Source organism: Emys orbicularis, chromosome 6 (genome assembly GCF_028017835.1).
Source record: "Emys orbicularis isolate rEmyOrb1 chromosome 6, rEmyOrb1.hap1, whole genome shotgun sequence".
NCBI classification, from domain to species: domain Eukaryota; kingdom Metazoa; phylum Chordata; order Testudines; family Emydidae; genus Emys; species Emys orbicularis.
The window spans coordinates 69,065,509-69,088,048 of record NC_088688.1 but is presented as its reverse complement, the minus strand read 5'-3'; the positions used below and the strand labels follow the sequence as shown (position 1 = coordinate 69,088,048).

The window sequence follows — 22,540 nt, the reverse complement described above, 5'->3', positions numbered from 1 at the left end:
AAATCTCAGCAAAATACCTGAAAAATTTTGTTGAAATTTTTGTTGTAAGAAAAAAGTCTCTCTCTCTCTCTCTGCACCCTTACTCTACTCTTCCCTCTTTTCCCCCTTTTTTTTTTCCTTCCCCAACTGAAAAAAGTAAGAAGAGAAAGCAAAAGAGAGAGAGAAGGGGAAGAAAAAAAGTTTCCCGCTTTTTACTTCTTCCCGCCCTCTGAAAACAAGGGGAAAACATTTGCTTTGTTTTAAAATGTGAGAGAAAGTAACTTTAAAAAACCCACTTTTCTCCACCCATTTTTCCAGAGGGAAAGAATGTAGAAAAATAAGACAGGAGAAAAAACAAAATTAATATTTTAAATTCAAAATTAAATGACATTTGTCTTTTTCTCATTTTTGTCAGAAAAGAAGAAAATTCTGAAAAAAATCAAAATTTTGAACACAATGAAATGTGTTCCTTTCTTTAAAAATGTTCTTTGCACCAGTAAAATATTAAAATTTTGACTAGCCCTACTTTTAATTACTTAATACATTCTGCACTAGGTAATCTGTTTGCTGTAGATGTTTTCACAACTGTTTATTCAATGCCTATTTCCAATTCTCAGGAGGTACAAAGCAACAAATGACAGAGTGATACCAAGAAAACAATACATACCCCAGTTCTGTCTCCAAAAAAATTCTAGTGTCTTCTGGGTTGCAAAATATTTTTTAACCGAGTAATGAACTCTCTGTATAAGCATGTTGGAAAATCCTGAGCGTTTCAGAAGGTAAGTCATTGTTGGCGAATGCCCAAAGGGATCGATGGCCCAACCAGACTTCGGTTTTACTCCTGTTGAGCAGCAGAATATGTCAGAAGTTTGTGTCTTTCTTACTTATTTCTCATTTCAAAGAAAGCTACACTCATATTATTCAACCCAGTGTTCAGAAAAGTCAAGTGGTGAAAAGCACTTAGTTTAAGAACACAAGAACGGCCATACTGGGGGTCAGACCACAGGTCCATCTAGCCCAGTATCCTGTCTTTGAACAGTGGCCAATGCCAGGTGCTTCACAGAGAATGAACAAAACAGGTAATCATCACGTGATCCATCCTCTGTTGACCATTCCCAGCTTCTGGCAAACAGAGGCTGTGGACACATCAGAGCTTGGTTTTGCATCCCTGTCCATCCTGGCTAATAGCCATTGATGAACCTATCCTCCATGAACTTACTTATCTAGTTCTTTTTTGAACCCTGTTATAGTCTTGGCCTTCACAACATCCTCTAACAAACAGTTTAAGTAGATAAATGAAAGAAAGAAAGAAAACAAGTCTGCTTAAGACACTTTATCATTACAAAGTCCAAATTAAAAAAAAAAAAAAAGTATAAATATAAATGAAGCATATACATATATAATTACAAGTAGGCCAATCTCTTGCCCTTAATAAAAACCTGTACAATAGAGTCTATAGTATTTCCACTATTGCTGTCTCTTGCATTTTTGTTGTGTCACAATATTTCATATTTACTTAAAACCCCATTAATCAATTAGAATTATAAAAAAATCTCAGCTTTCATTGAAAAAGTAGTAGTAAGCATCTGGCCCCTACTTCTAGAGAGAAAAGGTGGAAAATGTGAATGCTGTAAGCTCAAAAACGAGATAGCAAATAAAAAGGACCCACACTTATTATTTTGAAAATCTCATGATATTTTGGACCTGATTCATGAATTTTGAAAAGTTGGCAGAGACAATACTGGTGATTCCCAATTCCTTCATGAAACCATGGGTTCACAGGTGCTATATTAAAGCAAATTTTATTCCTCATTTATTATGCTTAAGTAATAAGTTTCTTCCACAGATCAAGACAGAAAAAATAATAGAATGGAAAATAGTTTAACTGCTCTTACCCTGGGAACCTATATTTGCAAACGAGCATCACAAATACAGGTGCCAATCCTGCAATTTACAAGGTATAGGCAGACCACTGCACCCACGCAATGTCACTGACTGCCAATTCAGAAATTGTGAATCAGGTCTGAAGTCACTTTTCAGAATTATGGCTGTCTTAACAGAGTAGACATGAACAATATTCCTCACATTTAGGCTTTCAGAATCATAAACTCAGCAAAAATGTAACTATCTTTGCACAGATTTGTCTGAAAATAGTTTAGCTTGCACTGATGCCTACTTATAGTCAAAACATTGTACAACACTTGCTGACTTAGTTCTTTGTCAGTTTTTAAGTTTAAAACATCAAGTTGGGGGACAAAAATTACATATATATACCTAGAGTCTTCTCCAGCCACTGATGTCCTTCTATCAGCTGGTCAATTAAAGCAAAGTAATGAGGAGAAGCTTCATCAGGCATGACCCATCCTCCTGTTACTATTTCAAACTGGCCATCTTCTATTAATCTGGGAGAAAAATATTTAGTAAACTTGTGTCCAGAAGTACTAGGAAACATTTCATCTTTATTTTTCTTGTAATCATTTCTGATCTTAATGACTTAATACTTGTATTCACTTAAAAATCTCTCTTTGTAGTTAAATAAACTTTTTTTGTTCTTTAAATCAAAATTCATCCAGTGTTGTGAACTGTTTTGGGTAGCTCTCTTTAAGGAGGCAAGTTATTGTATATTGTATATTGTTCCCTTATAGAAACAACGGAGCTAAATCATCTGAACAGTCCAGGAGAAAGCTGAGAAGTACAGAACACATATTTTTAGGGGAAAATTCGGGACTGGGAGTGTGTTGGGGTCACCCTGCAAGTAACAACCAAGGCTGGTGGAAGCCAGAGTGCGGCTGGTGTTTGCTGACAGGCTGCTGGGATCATAGTTCCTGAACAAGAACTGTGGCCATTCACGGACACTCAGGGTGTGACAGGCATGCTGTTTGTGGAGTGGCACAGGTGGTAGCTACAGCAGCAAGGCATTGTGAAGCATCCAACATTGCAGGGCAGAGGTGACATAGCCCCTCATTGGTCTGAATTGCACCCCAAAATGTCATAGCTATCAGAGAAGGCTGTCTTTGAGATAAACCGTTGCACAACAGAGACCAACACAGAGACCCCTAGATAGTTGTTAGCAATCTAACAAACAATCTTAGTATAGACTGACTTTACTATAGATCAAGTACAATAAAAGTGACTCTGCACTTTACAAGCACTAGAAAAATATTTTTAAACACTATATACACATATATAAATAGCAAGACCTAAAAAAGTAGATGGTCTCAAAGCACTCTGACCATTTTTAACTTTCATAGCTAATTCACGCTACTTTTAAGCCATGAAGATCAGTGCTTAACAATTCATACATAACAACATGGGTACTGAGTTCCACTAGAAATATAGTACAATTCCTTTCAAAGAGTAAATTAATTGTACATCAAATTGTGTTGTTTTTTTTAATCAGAACAAGACAAGGTTAATTTGTTCCTCTTTGCGGAGATACAGTAATAGATATTTCACACAGTAATTTTGTTTTTGCTTGCCATCCTGTTTTTTATATATTTTTTCTTGTCAAGATTTAGTGAGGCTGATAATATAACAGACCTCTAAAGAAGCTTGAAAGCTTGTTTCTTTCACCTAAAGAAGTTGGTCCAATAAAAGGTATTTCACCAACCTTGTCTAACATCCCAGGACCAACACGGCTAAAATGCTGCAAAAACAAATGTAACTGACCAATGTGACTGGTTTATAAAACTATTAAAACCATTCTTCCCCCCAAAATGATCTCAGTGACAACTACTGTAATAAATATTTGAGAGACAGATTAAGAGAGAAAACATCAAAACAAGTCCTAGAAAAATGTGATTTCTGTAAGTATTAAATATCAACAAGGATCTTTCTAAACACAGCCAGAAAGAAAGAAGCTTGATTCAAAGGATAATACCTCTGCAACCCACTGCCGAACAGCTATTAGTCAGGCAAGAATTTGGCTACCAGGAGGTCTACTCTAATAAGTCAGCAAGTTCAGCAATACTTTAAAATTTCCCATTAGCTTGTTTTACCATGCAAAGCAAAGGGAAAGATATGTAATTATGCACATATTCTAGGACTAACCCCCTTACTTCAGACTTTTGTAGATGAAAAAATCTAAAAGGAGCCTATGGAATCTTGGACACAAGCTTTTCTTCTCTCCTTGTAAACATAAATGTTGAATTTTTTAGTATGCTACATTATTCCAAATGGCTTTATCAGAGGGGATTTTAGATCACTTGGTGAATGGACTTTAAATTGTAGGGCCAAATTTTGCCACCCTTATTCACATGGAATAGTACTGTATTCTGTAAAAAAAATCTCATTGATTCAGAATCAGAGGGGTAGCCGTGTTAGTCTGAATCTGTAAAAAGCAACAGAGGGTCCTGTGGCACCACTTGCATAGTAAGGTACTAGAGCCAGATTTTAAAAGGTATTTAGGAATCTAAAAATGCAGATAATTGAAATCAACCTATTTCACCTAGGTGTTTTTGAAAATTCCACTAAATGCCTATCTGCATTGTTAGATACTTAAAATACATTTTAAAAATTTGGTCCCTAGTCACTAGGAATAGAGGTGGCAGAACTGGGTAGTTTCTGAGCTTCTGCATATTGAGTATCATGGCAGTGGAGGCCACAACCATGGCAAAGTCTTGGACAAGTGGAGAGTCCAGGCCTCATGGCCTGCTCAGAAAGGTGCTGCTTCAAGCGTAATTCACTGACCACCTGGGTTCTTTTGGTGAACAACTTAAATATAAGAGCACCACTCCTTAGTACGCCCCTTGCCTGAACACTGCAAGCACCTCATGTAGGGATGACTATTAGGAATCGCTACACTCACACTCACTCTACAGGTAGTATTTGAACCCTAGTGAGGGCATCACACAGGGCAATAAGTATCCTAACACTATCTAGAATACTACTAACTACATAAAAACTATATACAGTACATGGAAGGGTAATTCTCAGAAAACAGATAAGTGAATGTGAAGTGATAACCACTGAGCTCCAACTCCAGTTATGGGCGGTGAGAAGGAACCATGGGGGGGTTGGAGTGGCACCGCCTCATATAGCCAGAGGGTGGGCTACACCCACAAGGCATGAATACTGTCCCTATGTGTACTGCTAGGCAAAATTCTCCAGCTCTTATGTGGAATACACAGCTGCATCTACTTGAAGAAGAAACAGTATTAACTAAGCTGATTGGCAATGGTCTCAGCACACAAATGGCCTAACAGTTAACCTTCTAGAGGTTTTACAGAAGAGTTTTAAAAGAGGGGTTTTGAAGGAGGATACCAAAGTAGTTGTGCAGATGTTTATAAGATGCTCTTCCCAAGCATGAAGGTCAGCATGGGTGAAATCACAAAGGTGCTTATTTGAAAATTTAACAAGTGGCCGATGAAGGCAGGAGTCAACGTATCAATAGAGAATGTGAGATGATAGGTAGGGTGGAGATAGGCTGTGAAGGGCCTTGAAAGTGAAGACAAGTAGCTTACATTTGATATGATAGAGGGGGCAAGCCGGTAGAGGGATGAGAAGAGAATGACATGGTCAAAGCAAAAAGCTAGGAAAATCATCTTTGCAGCAGCATTCTAAATGGATATGAGAGGGTCAAGATTGCATTTGTCAAGGCCAAAGAAAAGGATACTGCAGTAACAGACATGAGATGATGAGAACTGGGACAACAGTTTTAGTTCAATAGTTGGATAAGAAAGGCGGTATCTTAGAAATATTATGCAGAAAGAATCAGCAAGATTTAGACAGTCTGAACATGAGAAGCCAAAGGAGAGGTCCAAGTCATAAACAACACCCAAGTTAAGGCCCTGAGTAGCAGGCAGAATGTTGGTGCCGTCCAGCAATTGAGAGAGGACTTGCAGGGGAAGATTAAGAGCTCTGTTTTAGACTTATTGAGCTTAAGATGAGTACTAGAAATCCACTAGGATATGTCAGAAATACAGGTCAAGATTTTAGTTTGAACAGAAGAACACAGGTTTGGAGTAGAGCGGTAGCACTCTGAGTTGTCAGCAACAGATGGCAGTTGAATTTGTGTTTGTAAATGAGATTACTTAAAAATAAGGTGTAGAGGAAGAAGAGAAGGGGGCAAATGACAGAGGCCTGTGGAAACCCCACAGAAAGTTGTGGGGGGAAATGAGGATCATTTAAAGAACATGTTTAAGGAGTGATTAGAGAATTAGGAAGAGAACCAGGAAAGGATAGTCATGGAAATCAAGAGGACAAGATTTCAAAAAGAGCATGGTCAATGTTATTGAAGTCAGCTGACAGGTGAAGGAGGCTGAGGATGGAGTAGTGGTGAGTTTTGACTAGGAAGAGATCATTGAGGATTTTGGCAAGAGTGGTTTCAGTGGAGCACAAGAGTGGAAGCCAGACTGAAAAAAGGTCTAGAATAGAATTGGAGGAGAGGAACTTCAGACAGCATCTGTAAGCAGCTCATTCAACAATCTCAGAAATCAAAGGGAGAAGGGGCGGTAGCCAGAGAAGCAAGTGAGATCAAGGATGGGTTGTTTTATTTATTTTTTTAAGATGGACAATACAAAGCATGATTTTATTGTGAGAGGAAAGATCCAGAGCAAAGAGAGATTAAGAAAGAGAAAAGTAAAGGAGGAGATTTAATTTAGCTACAACGAGTAAAGGAGGAGAATCTAATTTAGCTACAAAAGTAAAGGAGGAGAATCTAATTTAGCTACAACGAGTCAGGAAAAAGATCTTGGCGTCATCGTGGATAGTTCTCTAAAGATGTCCACGCAGTGTGCAGAGGCGGTCAAAAAAGCAAACAGGATGTTAGGAATCATTAAAAAGGGGATAGAGAATAAGACTGAGAATATATTATTGCCCTTATATAAATCCATGGTACGCCCACATCTCGAATACTGTGTACAGATGTGGTCTCCTCACCTCAAAAAAGATATTCTAGCACTAGAAAAGGTTCAGAAAAGAGCAACTAAATTGATTAAGGGTTTAGAGAGGGTCCCATATGAGGAAAGATTAAAGAGGCTAGGACTCTTCAGTTTGGAAAAGAGAAGACTAAGGGGGGACATGATAGAGGTATATAAAATCATGAGTGATGTTGAGAAAGTGGATAAGGAAAAGTTATTTACTTATTCCCATAATACAAGAACTAGGGGTCACCAAATGAAATTAATAGGCAGCAGGTTTAAAACAAATAAAAGGAAGTTCTTCTTCACGCAGCGCACAGTCAACTTGTGGAACTCCTTACCTGAGGAGGTTGTGAAGGCTAGGACTATAACAATGTTTAAAAGGGGACTGGATAAATTCATGGTGGCTAAGTCCATAAATGGCTATTAGCCAGGTAAGAATGGTGTCCCTAGCCTCTGTTCGTCAGAGGATGGAGATGGATGGCAGGAGAGAGATCACTTGATCATTGCCTGTTAGGTTCACTCCCTCTGGGGCACCTGGCATTGGCCGCTGTCGGTAGACAGATACTGGGCTAGATGGACCTTTGGTCTGACCCAGTACGGCCTTTCTTATGTTCTTATGTTCTTATGAGATATGAGTGGGCATGAGGGAGATCAAAAGATGGGATGGGGTGAAGTTACTGGGGGGGGGGGGGGAGAAGAGGATGGATTAGAGATAGAGAAAAGGTGAGAAACTTATGTGCTAAGAGAAGCAGGAGACAATTGTAGGAGGGAAAGGAAAGGCAAGCTGAGGGGGAAGGTCATTTAATAGTTTGTGTTTTCTCTTGCAGGCAATCAGTGAGATCCTGTATGAAGGGAGAAGTGACGGCAGGAAGAGGAGAGGGAGTGGCGAGTGCGTAAAGGGTTCAGAAAAGATGGCTGGGATTGAGGACATGGGATTCACTCAAGTTAGAAACAGTGTTGTTCAGCTCAGAAGATGGCTTAACTGAAATAAGAGTGAATGAATTTCTAGCGGAGGAAGCCAGCCTGGTCACAGGATTTCCATCAGAGAAGCAACATGGAGCAAGAGCAGGAGCAGAAGAGAGGCCCAAAAAAGTCAAGGGTGGAGGATAGTGAAGCATGGAGAGAATCAACAACCATATCAATAGAAGAAAGGACAGAGGGTGGGGAGGATAGGACTGAGAGCGGATTAGAAGTCTACAATGCTGAGGGACTGGAAGTCATGGACAGGCTGAGTGACAGGTCCGGGGGTGGGTGGGAGTTGATGGGAGAGGGTGAAAGATCCAACGATGGTCAAAGATGGAGCATTCAGCAATAGAGAAATTGGAGAGAGTGCTGTGTTTGGTGAAGACCAAATAAATGGAATGGCCCTTTTGGTGAGTGGAAGAGTTGAATCAGGGCTTCAGGTCAAATGGTCAAATGAAGAAGTGAGGACAAGGAAATATGAATCTAAGGGGTCAGATGGGCCATCAGCATGGAAGCTGAAGGATTAATGTAGGGGACTGAGGACAGGAAGAGAGCCAGGAGTCTAAATCAAAGACGAAGACTGATGGGGGAGGAGTTGGGTGGACAGTAGATAACAGGAACATGGAGGAAGAAAGGAGAGGAGAGTCGGAGGCAGTACTGTTCAAAAGAGGAGAAAGTCTGGTCCAGAGAAGAGAATGTAAGAGAAGGTGATGCCTCCATAAAAGAGGGTAGTTGCATAGGCGAGGTCAGATAGAGGGATCCAGGTCTCTCATAGCCAAGAGCTGGAAAGAGAGAGATATGAAGCGGTCATGAACAGCTTTGGGTGGTTTTTTGTTTGTTTGTTTGTTTAAACAGATATAGAATGGGCATTCCAGACACAACAAGAGAAGGGAAGGAAGGAATGAGGCGTGAGCTTAGGAATGGCACAAGAGGGGTGGAAATGGGTCACCCATCACTATCGCTCCCTGAATTTCACTTTCAATCAAGAGTTTTTAATCAACTTTCAGAATTTCCAAAGGCAGTAATGTCTGAATTATAAATTAATTCCATAAAAACCCAGTCAAGTCAGAAATTGCCCAAGTAAAATTGCCTGGGCAAATTCAGTACTAACATTAAACCAGATGCAGTGACTAAGGCAAGAATATGCAGTGAATGGATATAGAAAAAATATTTGTAATGCTAATTTAAGAGACTACTATAATACTGAAAGAAGTAGACCTCTTACTTCTGCAGCTCCTATTGCTATTTTACTCACTTTCCTCTCTTTCTCCACTGCCCCTCACCACATAATCTGCCATCACCATTCACACCCCCTACTAAGTTCCACAAGACAAATCCTAACAATATGTGCAATTCTCACAGACCTAATAAGATCCATAGGAAGTCAGCATCTTAAGAGCTCTACATAAGGGGAATACTGGGTTTATCTGGAGACTGGGGACAGGAAACACAGCAGTGTGAGGTGGCATCTTCCAGCCCATCCCCTGGTTCACATCCCACCATGAAATACATAAATAATGTTGCCAACTCTTGTGATTTTAATGAGAGTCTTGATATTTGTTCTTTTTATCAGAGTCCCAGCTCTTGGAGTTTTATGATTACATGAGAATATCAGATTTATTTATTTAAGTTTCTAGCCCACATCTTTGTAAAGAAGTTTGAAAATGTGAAAAATGCACCTTTTCAGGTTAAAAAACAGAAGACAAATACTTCCCCCCCCCCTTTTTTTAGTCTCATGATTTTTAAACCAATCATAATTTTGGAGGAGAACCTGACTCATGCTTTTTGATCACTTTGGGTTGGCAATAATGGGGAAATCTCTTAAACTTAATCTTCTACTCTACATTCTCAAGATAGATGGAGCAAACCAACTCATTTGAGAACTTTAATTTTGGTGGAAAGTTCTTATTCTATTTAGAAGCCCCTCAAGTGATCAGTTTACATTTTCAGGACTATCCCCACAAATTAAATGGAGAGAGGCTTGCTTCCCTCCCCCGCTTTTCTTTTTTTAAGGGTAGCTTAAGAACACTGTAAGAGATTACCCTATTGTCATTAATAAAAATGTTGATACTTTCTCTAAATTTGATTGTTCTCAAATAAAAAAGTAGTCCTTGCACTAGAGTTCATCTAAGGAGGACAATATTTTTTATTGCTACAGAGTGTTGTCAAAAACATCAAGGATTTATTTTTTTTTTAAATCTGATGAACACCTCAATTACTAGATGTCCTAATCAAGGAACCCATTCTCATATGCACATAGTTTACAGAAAGATTCTACCTTAGCTTCAGGCCCAACTTATCAATGTTGAGGCCAACGTAACTTTTTTATGTGCTGGGGATGGGAAGTATAAATTAGGCTTAAAATGAAGACTGAATTGCAACTTGAACTATGGAGCAGCTACTATTTGATCCTAATATATGTACACAGATATTTTTATTTGGTTCTTTGCCAAATGCAGTTGTCTTATATGCAGCCTGCCTCCAATTCCCTGAAAAAAACCTTATTAAAAATTATGAAAAAATGTAAGTATAACCACCATCATCCAGCATAATATTAAAAATAAGGTAACTTTAAGAAATGTATACTTCTAGCAATGAAGCTCCAAGTTTACATATATTTAAGCGCATCATTAAGAGTTACAAAACTTTACAAATATAGTATATATCAGCAAATAATACAGATGTTCAAACCTTTTAACAGCATCCTTTTTTTGGCTATCTATTCCATCCCACCACTTTGAAAAGTAAGAGATTTCAGACCACATGAACTTCCTCTTGTTGTCTTCTTGCAGTTTTACCACCATGTTGTTTAAGATATGTTGTGTCTGATCCCTGAAGTAGTCATCAAAAGTCTTCAACCAACCTAAGTTAAAAATAAGAATACATGGCATAAATCTAAGTTTAAATGGTCCTATCTAAAGATTTCACCCCATCAGAAAAAGGGTTAGTTTTAAACATTATTGTGTAGCACACATTTAAATGCTCAAACCTATCATACTGTGGGCTATTTTGCAGTGCTAGACTTTAATAAGCATTAGGAATCCTCCTAAGCTGTTTTAAAGTCTGTGTCAATTTTTTGGTTTTGGTTTTACAATTTTTATACCTTGGTTTTTCTTTAAAAAAACATGCTCACCTTAAAAACCTAACATTCCAGCCTGTAGTACCATATTTACATGAAGATAAATTGTCAAACGGCTCAGTTACAAAAGAGTCTTGTAGTTTTAGCATAATCCATGATGAAGTAATTGCTAGGGTAAGGAGTTTGGTTATAGTGGCAGGGGAACACAGAAAAAAATAAGAAGGAAACACAAAAAGAAAAAAGGTTTAAACAGAGAAGGCCTGAAGCTTAATATTTGAAGCAGAAATGACCACTTTAAATTCTCTTTGTGGTGCTTACATTTTTTTTTAACTACTGACCCCTGTAGCCTCCTCTGCCTAGAAACCTTCAGCTACTGCCTCTTTTTGGTGGGACACCATCACCAAGGAAACACACCAAAATGCACTGCAGGCATTGATTCTGGGAAAGGAAATAAGTTGCCTGGGCCCTAGGTAGTGTGATTCCTCCCACCAGCTCAATGTTCAAGCCCTCTCTGACCACTCCCCCCATCAAGGCTTAAAGGACAGGGAAGAAGTTTCCAATAGCTCACCCATCAGGTTTGCAGAGAGGGGATCTGAAAAAACCCAGCAAGCCACACTCCCTCCCTCCCTCCCCCTCCACCTACACCTACACACACACACCTAACGCTTAAGAAGGGAGGAGAAGTACACTCAAATCCTCCTCTTCTCTAAAAGATGTGAGGGGGGGCTGGATTAAAGATGCCCCAGCTTCACCCTACATCCATGGCTGGAGAGGAAGGTGAAGAGCCGTGTGTTTTCCCCTAGAAAAAGGGTGAAGAGGAACATAGCCAAGTACCAGTGATGCTATATGGCTTTTAAGAGAAGCTAAACACAGATACTGAGGGAAAGGATTTATTGCTAAAGGTAATTGGGGATGGAAGATGTGCTTTGTGGATGCATATCAATTCTACCGGCATAAAACACGAAGTGGAGAGTGAGGAAAAAGGATGCTCTGCAGGAGGAGCTTAACCACCTGCTTAGGCCTCAAGTAGGGCTGTGAACAGTCAGGACGGGCATTATTTAAATAGAAAATTGCCTGTCCCATACTAAATAAGTACGGGACACCTTTTATCCCATATTTCAACATAATAAAAACTGGTTTGCATAATGATATTTTTAATATTACCTTACCTTCCAGTGATACAAAGTTTGCAAAATTAGACAATTTAGTAATGCAGAATCAGTCCCATGATTTACTGAACCGATGTACCTACAGTGCAGAGGTTCCCAAACTATGGGGCGTGGCCCCCTGGGGGGGTGGAGGCAATTAGGTTATTGGGGGGCACAAAGACCTGATGGAGCGGCACTGAGAGGCTGGAGTCAGGAGGGAGCTCTGTCCAGCCGGAAAAGCAGACAGGGCTCTGTGCAGATGGCCTTAGCTGCCAGAACCAGGCTCCCTGCCCGCCTTGCTCTTCCACTGCTGCAGCTGCCACCAACCAGCAATTATGTTCCCCTCCTGGGGGCGTTGGCAGAAACTCTGTGAGCGGGAAATGGAAAGTTACATCCCGCAAGTACTGACCCCCCTGCCAGACAGAGCCCCTTCCTGACCCTGGCCCTTCAGCACAGCTCCAGGGCACACAGCCCCATCCACTTGCCCTGCTAGACAGAGCCAGCAGTGACAGCAGACAGGGAGACACTCAAGGGCTGGAGTCAGCAGGGAGCCCTGTCCAGCAGGGGGCCATTACTCACAAATGCATCTTCTGCTCCCCTCCCAATCTTGCCCCTTCAGTGCTCCCTTGTTCAATTCCGGAGCTGGACCCCAGCAGCCAAGACAGTCTGACTGCTTCAGGGCACAGAAGGGTTCCTCAACTGCCACATGGTTAGTTCTCCCCACCTTCTGTGGTTCTGGGCATCCCACCCCTGGCCCCCGTGGGTACAGGGTACTCCTCCCCCATAGGCGTACTAAGAAAACAGTCCTGTATTTTTGAAATACAATGTTGGTAATCCTAGAAGGGAGGGCATCTTGCCATGAGATTCTTAACCCCCTCCCCAAAGACCCTATGAAAGTGCACAGGGAAATACTTCATATTGCTCCCTTTCACAGGCCCTGCTGGGAGCATGGTTTCTTCACCCCCTTTCCCAGGGTGAACAAGGAAGGGAGATGATCTCTATCTACCTAGAACACACGTAGTCTCTTCCTTTTCCTGATGTCTGTAGCTGCAATGTATATTGCTGTACAGTGATGACAAAGGAAGGTAACAGGTGGCTTTGGAGTGAAAACAGCAGCTGCAGAGCACCCCTCAAGAGTAAGCAACAGATGAGAAACTTGTCTCTGTAACATTTAAACACTAAAGGGGATTTTTCATCAAAAACCCCACTAGTTTTCATCAAAAACTCAACACACTAGTCCAATACAGCTCTGGCAATACTAGCATTAAATATTGCTTCAAGGCCAGCAAATTAATACAAAAGAATATTTTAGTGTGTGACATCAAACAGAAAACCAACTATCCAAAAAAAGCTTCCTTTTTACTAAACAGATCTTCTCTGTCCAGGTATTCAGATCCTATGTACTTATCTTAATGACTCAAATTTTTTTTTTAAATAAAGTTTTACTTCTGTTAGTATTGCAGAGCCAATACATTTTGGCAAAAATAAGCTAATTCTTTTCCAGTTCACACATCCAAATTGTTGACTAAGTTTCATATGCAAAACTTTTATTATTGGTGATGATAATGATGATGATAGCCACAAAGACTAAAGCTTGACTTTCAGGTTTCAGATAAAGTTTGCAGAGCTGGCAGTTGGGGGGGTGGGGGTGGGGAAGACATCTTTTTACTCATAAATTGAGTAAAGTAAAATAGATTTTTTTTTTTAGGTCACAGAGGAAAAAGAGAACCACCCTCAGTGCCAGTTTTCAGAGTGTAATAGCACTTTTGTGGTTTCCTTACGCAGCAGCATCTCTTTAAAGCCTCAACTAGGATTATAGCTAAGCTTTTTTTAATCATATTTAAAATCTAAAGGAATCACCCCACAATTCTAAATTTTAATAGATTTAGTAGTAGGGGCCTAAGCTGTTTGACAGGGTCACTTAGTGGAGGGAAAATACATCTTACAAGAAAAAAGTAATTAAAATAAGATTGCTTAAAAACTAAATATAAAACATACAAATTGTTTGAGATTGCAACAGGTTAACAAAAGTAGACAGTGAATTATTATGTGCAATACTTGCAAGGAGACTGAAAAAGGAAAAGCAACAAACCAGAAAAATTTCTTATTTTCTCTAACTTGCTATTTTTATCAGAGCTATAATTTGCTGTGAACTACATCCATTCCAGAGAATGTTTTGTTGTGGATTTTTCCATGCAGTAGGAAGTGGGTTCAGAATTATTAATTCATTTTCCTTTCACATTTCAACAATCAAAGACAAATATTTCAAAGATATTTATGTGAACCAGCACACCACTCGAGGACTATGAATTAAGAACTGTTTACACCATGAAGTTCTTCTGGAATAGTTACAAATATTACCAAGATCCCTTCTAGTCCGATGATTACGATATCACACAATTAATAGAGAATGGATTGAAAGATAGCTTGTTACACTTTTTCCTATACACAGTAAAACTGGCACAATATAACAGTAAATTAGCTTTTACAGATGCTATACAATAGAGTAATCAAGAAGTTTTTTTATGTTGAATTATATTTTATACATTAATGCAAAACTTAATACATTAGTATGAGACCAACTAAAAAAACGAACAAGTGGTGTGTATTCAGCAAAAGAAGCTGCATGTCAGGTATTACAGTGGAACAGCAGCAACCCTGAAAGCATTGTGTAAAACGTCTGGCTTTTACTAGCCCTTAAACCCTCTCCGTAGCTCACAAAACTAAACATTCAAAAGCCCCTAAAAATAGAATTAGAAATACTCCCCTTGAATTTTTGATAGTACCGGGAATACTGACAAGCACTCCTAGACTTCGTTACAAACCCTCATAACTGTCCCTTTTCTGAAATTTTGAAAACACGTCTTACACTTTTTGGTATCCTGTAACTAATCTTGGCCCCTACAATGTCCCCCCACCACTAGGCCCTATGGGTAACATAGGGGATGCATACAAAATTTAGTACTATTTTAACCTGTTCACTTTCCCATCATAAAGTGAGATTACTCAGCCTGTGCAGTAACTAGGGTTGCCAACCCTCCAGTATTGTCCTGGAGTCTCAAGGAATTAAAGATTAATCTTTAATTAAAAATGTCATGTGATGAAATCTCCAGGAATACATCCAACCAAAAACTGGCAATCTTAGCAGTAACTGCAGTTCTTCGAGATGTGTATCTCTATGGGTACTCCAGGTCAGGTATGCATGTGCCCCACCCATCTTTGATCAAAGATTTTCATTAGCAGTGTCAGTTTGGTCCGTGCACGCACTGCTGATATCCTCGTGTTCCGCACTGAGGCTACACCAGGCTGTGCGGGTAAACTGCCCTCAGTTCCTTCTCCATCGCCAAGTCTCAGAAGGAAACTTCAAATCAGAAGGAAAAGAGGGCTGGTAGAGGTGTCTCCCCCTATGGGAAATCCACTAAGAACTACAATTACTGCACAGGATAAGTAACCGTTTTTCTTCGAGTAGTGTCCCTATGGATGCTCCACCTCAGGTGACTCCTGAGCAAGATCCCCATAAGGAAAACAGAGCTTTGGAATAAAGTCCAAAACATAGCAAAAGAACTGCATTGCCAACTCCCCCACTTCAAATCTAGAGGAATCAACTAAGGCATAGTGCCTGGAGACGATATGTACTGAGGACCTGTAGCAGCTCTGCAGATCTCAGATACTGGGACATTTTTAATTAGAGCTATAGATGTAGACAATGGAGTGAGCTGACACACCAGAAGACGGTGGAACACTAGCAGCACTGTAACAATCAATAATACACGCAGTAATCCATTTAGATAGTCTTTGTGTAAGAATAGCACAACCTTTACATCTGTCGGCAAAAGAACAGTTTAGTAGACATTCAAAATGATTTAGCCCTATCTGGATAGAAGGCCAACACCCTTCCAACATCTAGAGTATGAAACGATATCTTCAGACTGGAATTACATGATTTTGCAAAGAAAACTGGTAGGTAAAGGATCTGATCCAGGTGAAACTCAGGAGACATTTTAGGAAGAAACCTGGAGTGTAGCCTTAAGGAAAACTTGTCCTTATAGAATATTGTGAAAGGAGGTGTGACGGGTTCCCCACCCTTCAGGGTGCTGCCTGGAACTGTATTATCACTAAGCCCGCCTGAGCCACCAGTCTGGGCTCCCCTTTCACCCTGTAATGCTGTGACAAGCTGCAGAAACACTCCCGGTCTCACACTTTCACCAGCACACAGGTAGGGACACACCCAGCTGCAGAAACACAGAGACAATGAAATCAGCTCTGCATGGAAAGGCTCAGCTAAGGAATTGCCCAGTACTCAAGTGCACATTCCCCCCCAGAGGGTAAACCCAAAATTGTACTGTCTTGCACTGTACAGAGAATTGTACAGCATAAGCTCATGAAATTCGGCCCCTCCCTCAATGTGGGGAGGAATATACAAAGCTTTCTGCCCCAAGTTATGATTTACACACACACTGGTTTTAGACAAAAGAAAAACAAGTTTAATCACTTAAAATCTATCTTTTGTAGTTAATATAAGGGATAGCAAACAGACCAAAGCAGATTACCTAGCAAATAAAACAAAAACGACATCTAAGCTTAACGTACTAACAAAATCGATATGAGCAGCAATTCTCACTCTAAACGTTGTTCTAGGCAGTTTGCAGAGAGTCTTGAAGGCAAGCTGCACTTGCTTCCAGCTTAAAACTCCAGATATTCCATTCACAGGCTAGACCACCCTCTACCCTGCGTTCAGTCCTTTTGTTTCTCAGGTGTTTCCAGCAGTCTTCTTTCTTGGGGGGTAGGGGGAGTCAGAGAAGAATGAACCACGATGTCACTCCCCTGCCTTAAATAGTTTTTGCATATGGCGGGAATCCTTTGTCTCCCAGTTTGATTCCCAACACCGGTCAGTGGAAAAACACTAGTATTATCATGGAGTCCAGTACCAGGTGACTTGGTCACACATCCCTGTAGGGTCAGGCAGCCATAACTCAGAGGCTATTTGCAGTGTCCCCAGGAAGGCTTCTGAGGAAGGCTACCCGGTGGGTGATTAGCATCTTTTAAGACCTATTGTTCTCCCTAACGGCCCTTCCCAGCGAGCCATCTAGACTGATTTCACTCTGTCTAGTGGGAGTTCCCCAGATGTAAACACATTTGTAGTAGAGGCATAGACAATATTCCTAACTTCAGATATGAAAATAATACATGCATACAAATAGGATAATCATATTCAGTAAATCATAACCTTTTCAATGATACCTCACATGATCTATCTTGTATAAAATACATCATAGTTAGGCTATAATCATATTATGACAATATTTCCATGAAGAATATGGGGCATCAATATAATAGCCACTAAGAAGGCTCTTCTCAAACAAATACAGTAAGGAGCAGATCACCATCAGTTCAAAAGGAGATTCCATGAGATTTTTAAGAACCAAATTAAGATCCCAAACTGGGATGGGGACTTTCACCTGAGAGAAAAGATTTTTTCAGACCTTTCATGAACCTTACAGTTGTAGGATGAACAAATAGTGAGAGCCCTCAATCGTATGCAAAGCTATTAATTAAGGCAGCCAAAAGAACCTTGAGAGAACTAAGTGGCCCGTTTTCTTTAGTTGCAGCAGCTAATCTAGAACAAAAGGAAGTGAGGCAGATTCAGAAACAGCTTTCCGGAATTCACACCAGTGTCTAAATTTTCTCCACTTTTGAAAGTGAATATTTCTGACAGACTCTTTTCTGTTATTTAATAATGTCTGCTGTACCTCTGCAGAACAGGACAATTCTAACCCCACAAACCATGGAGGAGCCACAACTTGAGGCAGTGATTACTCAGATTGTGATGAAGCAGTCAACCGGTGTACTGGGAGAGGAGCTGAGGAGTGATTGGAAGATTTATCACTGGACAAAGAGCTAGGTGAAACAGATAAGGAAACCATGCCTGCCTTGACCACATCTGGGTTATTAAGATAACTCTGGCCTTATCCTATGATTTTGTTCACCACTCTGAGAATCAGAAGCTTTGGGGAAAATGCACAGAACAGCTACTTTGTCCAAATGAAGAGGAAAGTATCCCCCAAGTAACGCAATCTTAACCCCCCCCCCGAACAGAATAGATGGCAATTTGTTTGTAGCTGTGGCAAAGAGGTTCACTTTTGGTAATCCCCACGTTTGAAATACGCTGACAAGAAGCTGGGAATCCAACTCCCATTTATAGTCTCGGGAAAAAACACCTGCTGAGAGCATTGGCTGTGACATTTTGACTGCCCAGGAGATATTGCATGGAATTTCAGCAGTGTATTTTATGCACTAGTTCCATAACCTTATTGCTTTGGCAGAAGGGGAAGAGAATCTCGCTCCTCCCTGCCAACTAATATAAAACACGCCGGCCATGTTCTCTGTCATAACTCTGATAGACATAAAACAAAGGCAAGTATTTCTGACCACTCTGAGATCCAATAGGTTGATGTGGAGGGTGGGTTCTTGGGGGTGACCTTCTGCTCTGTACTGTTAGAGCATTGAGGTGCATTCCCCATCCTAACAAAGATGCATTCATGCTTACAATTACCACTGGTGTTGGTTGGAGGAAGGGGAGTTGTAACAGGAGAAGCAGCACCCTAATGAGTAAAAGGGGCTGCACCTCAATACATCAGGAGGGATGAGTAATCTGTTCTGCACCTGTATAAGAATAGGTCTGGAAGTGCACATCGTCGTCCAGCCTAGAGGGCAGTGGAGTGTCCCGCCACTGACTGAGCTGTGTCCATTGCCAGGGGGCACATATTCGTAGTATGTCCTGTAGAGTCTATAGGAAACTATTACTGTGCTTCGTTTGACAATAAACCTGGTCGGGTGCCTTAGTACCTTATTAGAGTCTGTGGTCTTTGGGAGTTCTCAGGGGGTCTGAGGTGTCAGCTATCTGCACAGAGCTGGGGCAGCACACAGAGGGAACATGTACACAGCCGACTGTTATCATCAAACAAGAGCACAGCACCACACCGGTAGCTACTGACAACAACACCTAAAGTGCAGCACCCATTGGGACACTAATCAAACAACAACATTAGGGAACTATGCCAAGACAAGACCAGGTTTACACCAGAAAAGGTTTGCTAGTATTCCTCCTACTGTAGATTGGAGTTATGCCAGCAAAAAAAAAAAAAGTGCTTTTGTGGATTGAGCTTATGCCAGTTACCAGAGCGAAAAAAGCTATACCAGCAAAAACACTTTTTTGCCAGTATAATTGTGTTTACATTTGGGCTTTTGACAGTATAAAAATGTAGCAAAAAAGAGTAACACCTCTAAGCAACATTACTATCCCAGTAAAAGTTTCTAGTGTAGACCTGGTCTTAGCCTGTATTGCTGTACCAGCTACTTCCCATTTGTATCCAAATGGGAATGTGGGTCTGCACTGTTAAATTGCTTAACTTGTAATTGGTGCTGCTTTTGTGGTTTTGTGTCAGGTGAAGTATGTGGTAACCTTAAACTTTTTAAACAATACAAACATTTTTTTCTGGAAGTACCCTCAACATACCCCTGCACAGGCCTGCACCTCCCAACTTGCCCCAACTTTCAATCAAATCCATGCCTGTAGGATATTCAGCAGAGATAGCCCAAGCATCAGGTTAAAGTGCGCTTCATAAGGAATATAAAGTTTTAACACAGCAGATACTGTTTCTACTATTCCAGTTTCCCTATTCCTGCTCTCTTGTCAGCTCTTCTCAAGATCGTAACCCAGTCTCCATCCCCTACTTCAAGTCAGAGATAGTAAACAAGAGAAAAAAATTGCCTAACATCCACTGCTCTGCCCATTTTTCATCTTATAAACGAAGTTCCAGGCCAAAATCTAAGCATAGGTTACTTTCTCATTTTCATGATGTTTATTACCATTGGTAGTCAATACTGTTTCTAGCTACATCACAAGCAACATGAAATATTTTTGTCTTATAATATTTTTGATGATGAATTGATGGTTCAGAACCTAAGCTTTCATTTTAAAATAATGCAGTGTTCCTAACCTTCTAAATGTGAATCTACCATGTGGTGCTGTCTGCGAGAGTCTGCACACAGCCTTTAAAAAAAAAAAAAAAAAAAAAAATAGTGTTCACTGCCTCCTACATTCAATGAATGGTTAATATGAAACCAAAATATGGCCATTTAAAACATCAACAATGTTAACTTTTTCATTATTGATTGTTTTAGCAGAAACATCCAACTGCATTGTGTGGGCAGCATGCATAGGGTAAGGGAAAAGGCAGTCATAAAAGAGGCTTGTCGTTCCTAATCCTAATAATAAAACTTGCTTCAAAGAGAAGGTTGACATTATGCATAACTTAGTACTTTATCATTTATCAGACTAATGCACTCAAGACACTTTTCTTCTATCTAGTGGGTTGCCCATTTTTCCTTTTTTTAGATCTTTAAAGTCATTCAAATTCAATTTCAGTGAACCTTCGAGTTCAAACATAACAGTACTAACAGCTTGCATTGATCAAAGTAATTTGTACAAGTAATTTTTTTATAATCTTGTACTTCTATCTGAATTAAATGAATAAAAAAAAGCATACTTTTGAATTTCACTTAGAGGACAACAACTTCCCAAAAAGCAAGACAGATTACCTCCTCAGAAATGTGGCACTTTTCTCTGTCAAATACGTCAAACTAAAAAGTGTACCACTAAATTTATCAACAATCCACAGCATGTAATCATTTTGTAAAGTTATCTTTATAGTCCATTGGATAAGACTAAAATACCACCAACTCTTAGCAGAATACATAACCATTAAATATACACCTCTACCCAGATATAACGCTGTTCTCAGGAGCCAAAAAAAATCTTATCGCGTTATAGGTGAAACTGCGTTATATCGAACTTGCTTTGATCCGCCGGAGTGCGCAGCCCCGTCCCCCCGGAGCACTGCTTTACCGCATTATATCCGAATTCGTGTTATATCAGGTCGCATTATATCGGGGTAGAGGTGTACTTGACAGTCGGAAAAGCCAAAGAGGCCAAGATTAGGGACTAAAAGGAAGAGGTCTCAGTTTCTGGTAACTACATTAATGCTTCAAGATGAATGTGAAAGCCTCAAGATACAAATGTCCTCAAAAAAAGGACTAATAATGAGTTCTTGTCAGTCTACCCATGAAATGCCCAACACTAGGTCCTTGTCCATACTCCCATATAAACCATCTGGAGCATGGTTGCCTAGCTGATCAGATTTCGTATACACAAATGAGAATGATCACCATAAATGTAGTAAGCAGTTCAAGTAAGATGACCTCCTAAAGGTGGAAAAATATCTACATTATCACAGAACAAAGTTTAATGTTTTAGTTTGCATAGCTAAAATGACAAGACTGGACGATTCAACATCAGCACTTGTGTGATTTAATCAATGGGAAAAGTCCCACTTTTCTGAACGTTTCAAAATTGGGCACAAATGTTCTGCCTTACTTTTGAAGTCCCATAACATTGTCATCTTTGCATTTCATATAAACTTGCAGCAACATAGTCAAAGTAGGTAAAACCGGGTCAGATAAAACAAACTAGCTACTATTTTACAAATAGTTTCTGATAGCATCAAACATTTGTTTATTTTGTAAAGGATGGGTGTTGGCCCTTATTTTATGAGTCAACAGAATCAAGAAATTCAGTGGACAGGAATCAGGATTTCACTGTTGCATCTGAAGAACCACTGGCTGCGATGACACAACCTAGAGAAAACAGTAAGATTACCACTCATGAGGAGGCTAGCCTATGGTAAAATAAATAAATAAAAATTAAAAGATTCTGGCAAGAGTTTTACCTTCCAGTTTATACTCAGTCAGTGAGGAAAATGGAAGCAAAGGAGAAAATTAATTGGAACATCACTGCGTTCCAGTATTAGTTGTAGTAAGCTGGAAACTGGATGTTTTGATAGATCACTTAAAGCTCCTCTAGAAAATATCTTGGAAGTAATGCCCACTAGCTAGGGGGGAAAACACTCCTGTTGAAAGAGTATGACATCAACTTTAACTTTCTGGACAGGTGGTATGCCCTAACTTGAGAATCATTCCATAGTCACCTGCTATGGTTGTGTGTTCTGCTAAGAGTTGGTGGTACTTTAGTCTTACCCAATGAACTATAAAGATAACATTACAAAAAGATTACATGCCACAGATTATTGATAAATTTAGTGGTACACTTTTTAGTTTGAAGTATTTGACAAAGAAAAGTGCCACATTTCTGAGGATGTAAGCTGTATTCCGCTTCAAATGTGTATCTAGGCATTCAGTGACCAGATATTTAACTAAGAGCAAAATCTCTGTTGTAAAGTGTGAAAGGTCAGAGAGATTTCTTCTCCAGAATTTTTATGTGGTAGATTTATGGGCCTTTGGTCATGACAAATGAAAACCCCCCAGAATTACAGATTTGTATTTCCAAGAAGAAACAGCTTGTCTAGTTTCCAAACAGATTCTCACCCTTGTTCCACTGAAGAAATATTGTCACTGATAAGAGAATTCTGATCCTGAGTATTATAGATTTT

At 39.9% G+C, this 22,540-nt stretch overlaps 1 protein-coding gene across 1 annotated transcript in view; it reads right to left on the bottom strand.

Annotated features, from left to right (window-relative positions):
- The window catches only part of MAN2A1 (mannosidase alpha class 2A member 1), a 215,318-nt gene that overhangs the window by 143,800 nt on the left and 48,978 nt on the right, over positions 1 to 22,540 (bottom strand). Inside the window, exons 4-6 of the mRNA XM_065406341.1 lie at positions 10,497 to 10,668; positions 2,254 to 2,381; positions 647 to 820 (exon numbers count right to left, since the gene is read on the bottom strand). Of these exons, the coding sequence (XP_065262413.1) occupies positions 647 to 820; positions 2,254 to 2,381; positions 10,497 to 10,668 (474 nt within the window). The remainder of the gene's footprint in view (positions 1 to 646; positions 821 to 2,253; positions 2,382 to 10,496; positions 10,669 to 22,540) is intronic.